Here is a 10,092-nt window from a genome sequence, read left to right on the forward strand (position 1 = left end):
GCGTGGAATTTGCTTGAGCTGGGCTGCTGGTAGAGAAAACAGATTCTGACATCTGAAGAGAGTGATTTTGCCATTCTCACAGATGCACTTACCTCGGCGTAGCGCCCGGGAGCGCAGCTGCATGGAAAAGCAGCACGTCAGAGCACAAATTATGTCATGCAGCCCAATGACTGCAGAAGATCCCGGCTCGGAGCTCGCCTGGGGATATAAAGCTGGCTGAAGGACAAAAGTAGCGGCGAGCTGAGCGGGAGAGCAGCACATTGCGGGAGGCAGGAGCATCTCCCGGCTCCTGCTGCTCTGTGCCGTGTTCGCAGCTCCCGAGCGCGCCGGGCTGAGCGAGGCGGGAGCGGCTCTCCCGGCACCCGGAGCGAGTCCTGGTCCCGCGAATGAGCTCTTCCAGAACCGCAGGAGCGGAGCAGCGTTCCAGAGATGCTATCCTGTTTTGTCTGGCTCACCCTCCCCCACTTGGTTAACGCCTTTGTGAGCCCAGGAAAGTTGCCCCTCAACGGGAGCCTGGAGAAGACTTTTGTAGTCCCGAACGTGTCGAGTTTCTTTTCCTGGGATAATGACAGCCTGGCCGACTGGCGGAGCTTTGTGGACAGGAGCCGGTACGGAGCAGAGTCGCAGAGCACCACGGTGAAAGCCCTGCTCATCGCGGCGTACTCCTTCATCATCGTCTTCTCCCTCTTCGGCAATGTCCTGGTCTGTCACGTTGTCATCAAGACGAAGCGCGTGCACTCTGCCACCAGCTTGTTCATCGTGAACCTGGCTGTAGCCGATATCATGATCACGCTGCTCAACACACCTTTCACGCTGGTAAGAGGAGGCAGAGATGCCTGGGATGCCCCCCGCCGGAGGGAAAGGAAGCACCTCAGCATCCTCGGACACGGTGCAGCCTGGGATGGGGTGGGGGAGGGATGCAGCACCACAACCCACCCCATGACTAAAGTAAATTCCTCTGGACCGCTACAGTGCCATAGAGGTGCTTTGGTGGCTTTTCCTGCTTTACACTGCTATAGGCAGTGTGTGGACGTCCTGCAGATACCTGTCCATACCAAATTACAGCTATTGGAGTTGCCTTTGGAAAACCCGACATATATTTTTCTTTTCTGATTCATGTTATCTAGCTGAAGATCGGAAATTACCCATTTTTTAAATGTGGCCCTGATAGTACTTGAGCAGTAATAGCCTTGCAGTGATTGCTTAGTACTTTGTAGCACCTGATCTTTTTTTTTCCCTTCTCTTTTCTAAAGTATTTTGAAAGCAAGGCTATAAACCTCTTGAAAAAAATAAATGCTTAGCATTGTTTAACAAGCTGTTCTGAAAAGCTGTAGTTTGCCTGAAGTGAGATAAAGTGTACAGGTCAGGCCTATCCCATGAGTGGAGATTAAAAGGAAGAGCAAATGTATTGACTGAATAGCGAGGCTGCAGAAGGATACCCTGTAAATAAAACAAAACAAGCATCTTTTTGCACAGCGCTGCTGTATTGTTCAGGAGGCCACTGAGCAGCAGTAATCTGCCTCTTCAGTGTTCATATAATTATACAATTATACAAAGAACCTGCTATCTTATAAGTGTCCTTTACACAGCACAAGGAACTCTGTACTGGAGGTGTACCTAAAAGCAGTTGTGGGGTGCACAAAACTAATGGTCTTCTTTTTTAGGCTCGTTTTGTGAACAGTACCTGGATCTTTGGGAAGGGGATGTGCCATGTCAGTAGGTTTGCACAGTACTGCTCCCTCCACGTCTCTGCCCTGACCCTTACAGCCATTGCTGTGGACAGGCACCAGGTGAGACCTCTCTGAAGCAGAGAGATGGAAAGCTTGGGAGGGCATAAGTAAACTGAGAAAGGATGATCCACGTCCTTTGCCTTTCAGCTTCCAGAGTACCATAAGATTCATGAGAAGCTGACAGGGTAGGGGGACAGTTCTTATTGTCAGAATAGTTTCAAACCCACAGCAAGGTAGGAGGTATCCATCACCTTACTATCTCTTCCAGCTGAGTAAAGGGAGCTTTTTATGCAGCTCTTTGAGTAGCTCTCAAACAAGGAGAAAGATCAAGATCCTGATAGGAATTCATGTGGACAGCTCTCTTTGCTTGTCCAGCACCAGGGTTGTAAGGGACGTCCTGGTTAACTTTCTCAGCTCTATCTCCTGATGTTCTGGGATGTCCCACCTCCTCTTACCCTGAATACTGGAGATCTGACTGTAGCACACTGGTGTTTATCACAAGCAGAGCTGTCACTTGCTGTTGATAATGGGCTCAAAGCTGAGTCCATTTGGGTATTATCAGCTTGGAGTCACCCAACAACCACCCAAAACTGTTTACAGTTGGCATTTTCTGCTAAAGATTGCTTCCAGGAAATGCACTCACTGTCAGAAGCATTCCCATGGAGGTCTGGTTAAACCCTTTGGTTCTTTGGGTCACTGATAGTGAAGAGTTTAAGACTTTTTTCTCCACTATTTTCTTTTTCTTTTTCTTTTTTTTTTTCCATGAAGGAAGTTGAACCCGGTAATGAACATGTGTTAACAGCTCCTGGTATGCAGTTTTTCCCACCTAGATGAAAGTACTGAAATTTGAGGATAGGACTAGGATCTAACTTGAATCATATTTCATGGTGTTAAAATTCAGGTTTTCATGTACAGCTTATACTCATTGGGAGCTGGGTGATGGCTCTACTGCTTGCATTCTAAATTACCACATTAAGTAGTAGATTTCAGGCTGGAAGATTGTATTAAAAAAAAAAAAGTATAATTTTTCCAGAAATGTAATAAGCCTAGATTTTGGTTTATTTTGCACAGGTTATAATGCACCCCCTGAAACCTCGCATATCTACTGGAAAAGGTGTTATGTACATCTCTGTAATCTGGATCATGGCAACTTGTTTTTCCCTACCACATGCTATCTACCAAAAGCTCTTTACCTTTGAATACAGGTAAGGATGTGCTTTGCTTTCCTCCACAGTCTCCCTGGAGGCCAAAATCTGAGCTGTCATACTTTGGTATATTCTACTGAAAATCTTGAGCATATGTCAAGGTCAAGCAAACCTGGATCTAAACTACGATTTTCATCCAATTTCTTCTGCAATGTCTGATATCCTGTCCTTTTTATTCTTAAATATTTTATCTTTATTCTGTCCCACTAACCACATGAAACAGGCTAAGAAGTTAGAGGATCTGGCTTGATCCTTTACTTCTAGGCACTGGCATTTTATGCCATATACCAATCTGGCCTGTTTGGGCAGACCAGAAATGGAAAATAAAAAAACCCAACCTACCAACCAACCAAACAGAAACCCACTAAAACCCAAGAGGTTTTAATCTAGTCTTTTGCTCTAGGAAAGTACATAAATCTGTCTCAGCTGTCAAGAGTCTTAGTATTTGGAGAGTGCTTTAATGAGGGAAAGGTCCTTAATATGTGCAGAGAATGTGTTCCTATTTGCCAAAGGACAGAAAATAAAAAACTGCTTATATGCAGCTGGAAATTTTGTAATTGATGAAATTCATAAAATTATCATAAGGTCATGAATGCCCATAAGAAATTATCACCAGATTGCTCACTGTCTGCTCCATGGCTTAGATCCTTGAAGAGCAGAGCTCTGCTCAGCTGTGACATTTGTGAGATAAACAGTGTTTGCTTTCAGGCCCTGTGGCAGGAGCCCTCTCCCAGCTGCCTCCTTGTTTCTGATGTACTTATCCCGCCATGCCTGGCCATATGTGCCTCTCATGCTGCCCCATCTCTCCATTTGCAGTGAGGATGTCACCCGGTGCCTGTGTCTGCCAGATTTCCCTGAGCCCGCTGACCTCTTTTGGAAGTACCTTGATTTAACAACCTTCATTCTGCTCTATGTCCTGCCCCTTCTGATCATCTCCGCTGCCTATGTGACAGTGGCAAAGAAACTCTGGCTGCGCAACGTCATCGGGGACGTCACTGTTGAGCAGTACTTTGTCCTTCGCAGGAAGAACAAGAAGACCATCAAGATGCTGATGCTCGTTGTCGTCCTCTTCGCGGTCTGCTGGTTCCCCTTGAATTGCTACGTCGTGCTCCTCTCCAGCCAGACCATCCACACCAACAACACCCTGTACTTCGCCTTCCACTGGTTTGCAATGAGCAGCACCTGCTACAACCCCTTCATCTACTGCTGGCTCAATGACAGCTTCCGATCAGAACTGAAGGCTTTGCTCAACATGTGCAGAAAAGCCCCCAGGCCCATGGAACAGGGGCTTCCCTCCACAGTCCCATCCTACCGACTGGCTTGGCCAGAAAACGGCAACTTCAAGAGGTTGCAGGCCTCCCATGTCCTTCCACCATCCTCCAACATCCAGTCGGGAAAGACAGACATCTCTGCAGCTGAGCCAATAGTAGCTGTGAACTAAACGGTGGCCTTGGACTGCACATAGATTTGGCAAGAGCTAAAATGGTGGGAAGATGTGGAGCCCTGGCCACACAACAGGTGATAAAGCCAAGAAGGAGGCTCTGCAGGAGGCAGTATGAAAGAGCTGCATGTTTGATGCAGGCTGGTGACAATGGTGAGGAAGCCCTAGAGGGGAGAAAGTAAACTCTTCCCAGGAAGGAACTTTTGTCTTTGTCAAGGTGACTTTGGACTGGCTCGTAGGATGGAGTTCTCTGCAGGTGTGTTGCTGTTACCTGCATGACTAAGCCTTTTTAGAACTAGGACTCTGTGTTTTGCTGGTACTTAGACAACAGCCTCATTACATCAGATCTCCCTTCCCCTTTCCTGAGTCTCCTCGTAGCAACATGGAAATGGTTGAGGTGTAGACCTTTAGGTTAGTATCTGAGATCCAGTGCAACTGGGTAGGAAAGCATACTTTCTGAACTGGGGTCTGAAAAGTCAAGACCTGTTCAGAATGAAGGAACAGATCTATTCGATAATTTGTGTGTGTGTTTAAATACGCTTACAGAAGTGGAGGATATGATAGACTTTGATAAATAGGAGCCTCTTACATGACAGGCACTTTTTCTGAGATCCCTTTGAAGAAAACTGGATGCCTATTCAAGTAAGTAGATGGTTTTTCTTCAAATAGATAACCAAACTCAAAAAACATACAAAAAGTTGGACATAACATTCACAGTTGGAGAATGGATAATTAAGTGCTATTGTGGGTTTGGACTAGAACTTTTTATCAAAACATCTTTTCATCATTGTCAAGTTGCAGCTAGAGGATCACACAATTTGAATTTTTAACTTGCCTTTGAATGTTGCTCTCTTACCCTGTAAAGCACCTATGTACTAGGGAGAATATATTTTCATGAGGGCACTGGCATTGTGCCAGCGTCAAACCATGACAACTTGTCACTTCAGACATTTGGGACATTTCATTCCAACTAAGATGTTAGCTCTCTGGAATCAGTTCATAAATTAACTGCTTTGAGGGAAGAGATGGTATCTCTGATAGCAAGTAATAAAAATGGAACATTTCTCTGCAACTTATCCTCTGGTTGTACAATTTTGGTGCATTTAAGGATAGCTGAGATGTGTCCTGTTTGGAGTGGCTAAGAAAATTCATGACTGCCAAGTGTCTGAAGTAGATTTCAGAACTTAATGTTCTTAGCAGAAGAAAATATGGGTTTGAAAAAATGGTGTTCCAAAACCTGTACCTTATACTGCACAGAAAAACAATACTTCCTTGTGCTGTGGAAATTAGCTTGAACATCAGACCAGGATGACCCATTCCACATATAACTTGCAGTATTCAGCAGTGAAGTGAGAAAAATCTTATTATAAATGGAAAAAAAAAGTGAAGCTGTTTTTCTCAGTGTCCTGTAATAAACTGACAGTTCTGAAATAATTTTAAGCCTTGTGCAGAGTTTTCACAGTATTTAAAGAGTATTTCAAGAGACTGAAATATCTACCACTCCTTGCAGCTAACCTGCCCTTGCACAAGTGGTTATCACTCTCTTACTGTGAATCCAGTGCTATTTTACTGCCCTTTATCAATGCCCCTGTTGTGAGATTATTTTGTATCACTGATCTGCAGAGTCAAATCTTTCCTCCTGTCTTCTTTGACCCCTTACACCAAGTCCCATTTCCTCCCTCAACACTTGCAACACATCAGCCCTGAATTGTTCAAGGCATTGAACTGGATAATCATTGTAGGTCCCTTGCAAATGAACTATTCTATTCTATTCTATTCTATTCTATTCTATTCTATTCTATTCTATTCTATTCTATTCTATTCTATTCTATTCTATTCTATTCATTTCCCAATTGTGCAGAGCTGGTGAACCATGCTCCCCATTCCAGTGGCAGCAGAATCTAGCACTTTTCTAGCAAATAAATCTCTGAGACTGCTGAGTACCTCAGTAAGATGTCCTTTCTGAAGCTGAAGGAAACATCCTAAGATTCACAGTTTTTGAGTGCAGTTGTCATCCTGCTATATATGAAGAACACTGCAGTAACTCCAGTAGACAAAATCCTCAAATGCCCTCTCAAATGCTGCTGGTGAGTCCGAGTGAGGCTCCTGCAGTTACAGCTCTGCATCTTGCACCCCTGCACGGGGTGGCAAACCTTTCTCCTCCAGGCTCTGCTCAATCCTGAATCTGGGCACAAGGCGGGGATGCAAGAAGTTGAAGCTGTTTGATTTGAATCAAAGGAACAGGAGGGATGGACTGGATAAAAGGAAAAGAAGAGATAGATTGGACAGTGAACTTCAGGAGCCTGTCCAGGGATGAACGGGGCTAGTGGCCAGCAGAGGTACAAGTCTCAGAGAGACTTGGACAGCGTGGAAGAGGGAGACATGATTAAAGCCCTGGAAATGGTGTCCTTGGAAACTGTACATCATACACCATGTGTTACAATGTGCTTAATGTGGTACAGCGTAATTTTGAATAATTAGCTATTTTTCATTTTCTTCATGTCTGATTTGGGATTCTGGACAGATATTTGGCATTCACCAGTGCTGCTGAAATCAGTGGGGGGGTTGAGTTCTGTGCACAAAAAGTCCAGTATGATGCAAAATACTCCAAAAATATTACACTCTGGGCAATTTAACATGGGTATGCAGGCTTTATGGGTATTTTTCCATTCTACCCCATCTCTCTTGCAGACCAGAGGGTTCTTTTAAAATTCTAATACAGCCATTGGTGCATAAACTGCATTCAGATGCCATCTTGGTGGGTGTGAAGGGAGGATCTGAGTGTGGATATAATGAGACACATGTACAGGCTGGACATTCTCTTCAATTTTCCATTTGGTGTGTGTTTGCCTGCTGTAGCTGGAGGTTTTGATCTCTTTTGAATTTGGGAAGTGTTGCACAAGGCACTGAACAGCTGCTCATTGCAGGAGATCTGCGTAGCCCAAGAACAGGCGTGTTTTGCTAGTGTTTTGTACATTTTCTCTGTGTAGAAAGATGCAGAGACCTTGCAAGGGAACACAGACAATGCCATGATGTATTCTGCAGCTTGTGCTATTCTGAATAGCGCTCAGGGGAAAACAAATCCTTGAAAAAACCTCTTGCTTTTACACATAAAAGGAGGACAACTCTTCGAAGCACACTGAGATATAACAAGGAAAAGATGACAAATTTCTCCTGCACAGAAGAAAGGCACTTCACCTTTGGCTGGTGTTGTTTCTAACTGCAGGGCAGCCCACCTCTTCTCCTGTCAATATGGGATGAATTTCTCCACTTTCTCCACTCAGCTGATGGAGATGAAAAGGCAGTTGCTTAAAACATAGCGATGTCCTGTAACTTCAGGAATAGTAATTCCATTGTCTCTCTGGCATTTTCAAAGGATATCAGACACCATCTCCAAGCTGTCTTTATTTACTTCCACCCTTCTTATAGAAAAAGTGCTGGAGATTCCAGAGACTTCAAAATCACAGTTTTCTGAAAAGCACAAACCTCTAATTTCTTCAATGAATATCTTAACTAGCCACCACTAGCTGTTACAAACATGGTTTTTATATCTGGCAGGCACTGATCTCTTTTCTCTGGTGACCAGTGACAGGACACGAGAGAATGGCATGAAGCTGAGTCCAGGGTAGTTTAGGCTGGATATCAGGAAAAGATTCTTCACCCAGAGGGTGGCTGGGCCCTGGAACAGGATCCCCAGGGAAGTGGTCTCAGCACCAAGCCTGACAGAGCTCTGTTGTCCAAAGGAGCATTTTGACAACACTATCAGGCACAGGGTGTGATTCTTGGTGTGTCCTGTGCAGGGCCAGAAGGATCCTGATGGGTCCCTTCCAACTCAGGATATCTTATGAATATTTTATTAGGGGGCATCTCAAATATTTGCATATTAAATGTGAAACTTCAATATGTATTTGGATGCAATTTGGGTAGAACATGATTAGAAGAGTCTGGCTATGAACTGCATAGAAATCATGAATGGATCACTCTACAAGACCATGATATCATTGCTGGCTACAGACTTGTCTGCTTGTTCCAAATTTCAGGCTACAATTGTGCACTGAAGCCACCTAGTAGGGAGCTTATGCTGGGCTTAGCAACAGCTGTATGAAGCTGTACAGCTCTGGGACGTGAACAGGGACATCTGCACAGCACTGACCTGTGCGTGTACAGTTGTTTCAAGAGCTCCAGGGATGTCTCAGTCCTCTAAGCAGACTGACCTAGAAACTGCATGTGGACACAGAGATAGAGCTTTAGAATAGCAGTTTCCCAGGAGATTGAGAATAACTATTATTCACATCTCCCTTATTCATAAAGCCCTTGAGTGCTGGTGAGTGCAGCCAGGTCCCTGCTGATGCAGTCTGCCAGCCTTGTGTCGGGGTAGCGGGCTGTGAACACTCTGCACCCCGGAAGGCACCTACACCACCCTACAGCTCCTGGAGGCTTGGCTGGAAGTGCTGTGCCTTCACACAACCTCAGAGTCCAGTCCTGATGGCTGGTGACTTGCTGTTGAACTTCCTTGTGCCACCAAAGGGGAATGAGGATGGGATCCTCCTCTGCTCTCCCCGTCTTGCACAGCCCAAGAGAAGGGCAGCCCCTGCTCCTTCCTGGGGCTGGCACAGTGGGCCTGGGAGAAGGTTTGGACTGGCACTAAAAACGCAGGGAAATTCTTTGGCCCATCCTTTTTTCTTCTGGGTGCAATGTCCCCCATAGCCTGTCCTCTGGCTTGCAAGTTTGAAGGGATTTCTGAATCATGGTGCAATGAAACTTTCCACCTCTTGCCTTAGGCTCAAAGCCATTTAATGATAGTTAGAGAGGCAGAGGTGAATCCAGCGATCATCACAATGTCCCGACCAGGAAAAAAATTGCCTTTATCTATAAAACAAATCAGTGCCTCCTGGCCAACCGCCACTAAACTAAGTGTGGATTATCCCTTTGGCCATTTTGGGTTAGCTGTTCAGGCCATGTCTCCTGCCAGCTTCTTGTGCACCTGCTCTTTGGCAGAGCTTGGGAAACATAGAAGTCCTTGGCTTAGGGTAAGCACTGATCAGCAACAACCAAAACATCAGTGTGTTATCAGTATTATTTTTGTACTGAGTCCAAAACATGGCATTGTGCCAGCTACTAAGAAACAAGTATCCTGTATCCTGGATGAAACCAGGGCACCAATTAAATAACTGAAGGTCTAACAAATGATTCCTGGCTCTAACGTGTCAGCTTACTTATTTCCACAACATGGAGGGTGAGGTCCATCCAGAGCAGATATGTGGTGGTACAAGGGCTTGACTCTTAGCCCCTGAGGTCACAGGGATATGAGGATTTTAAGACACAGTTACATTTTTTGGTAGGCTTTTTTTCAGTTAAAAACACTATGATGTGACAGGTCTGCCAGAGGTCACCAGTTTTTAATAATATGAAGGACATGTATCAGATGTTCTAAAAGCACATCATCAGCCTCTGAAGGTACAAACTTGGTGGGATACGCCAGAGGGACATGTAGGGTAGTGATAACCAAATTGTTATGGTCTCATCCCTAGTGATTTTTGGAAGTTGCTCTAGAAGTGAACTATTTGCCCAGAATTTGTCTTGAAGAAGTCCTGAGACAGGGCTCAGGAAGGATCTGACACTTGAACAAGGAGGACAGCAAGGAGCAAATCCTTGAGCTTTGTACCCAGCATTCCTGCTCAGCTGAGCAAACACATTCCAAGAGAAGCAGACAGCA

The 10,092-nt window shown here is 45.0% G+C and overlaps 1 protein-coding gene across 2 annotated transcripts; it reads left to right on the forward strand.

Moving 5' to 3' along the window:
• The first annotated feature begins 276 nt into the window (after positions 1 to 276).
• GPR83 (G protein-coupled receptor 83) lies at positions 277 to 4,467 on the forward strand. 2 transcript variants are annotated; one of them, XM_030953920.1, is made up of 4 exons: positions 277 to 816; positions 1,665 to 1,790; positions 2,802 to 2,935; positions 3,752 to 4,467. In XM_030953920.1, the coding sequence occupies exons 1-4, from the start codon at positions 430 to 432 to the stop codon at positions 4,374 to 4,376; spliced, it is 1,272 nt and encodes a 423-aa protein (XP_030809780.1). In that variant the 5' UTR covers positions 277 to 429; the 3' UTR covers positions 4,377 to 4,467. The 2 variants fall into 2 exon arrangements, with proteins under 2 accessions (XP_030809780.1, XP_030809788.1); XM_030953928.1 differs by lacking the exon at positions 1,665 to 1,790.
• The last annotated feature ends 5,625 nt before the right edge of the window (positions 4,468 to 10,092 follow it).

The sequence above is a fragment of the Camarhynchus parvulus genome, chromosome 1, assembly GCF_901933205.1.
Source record: "Camarhynchus parvulus chromosome 1, STF_HiC, whole genome shotgun sequence".
NCBI lineage: Eukaryota > Metazoa > Chordata > Aves > Passeriformes > Thraupidae > Camarhynchus > Camarhynchus parvulus.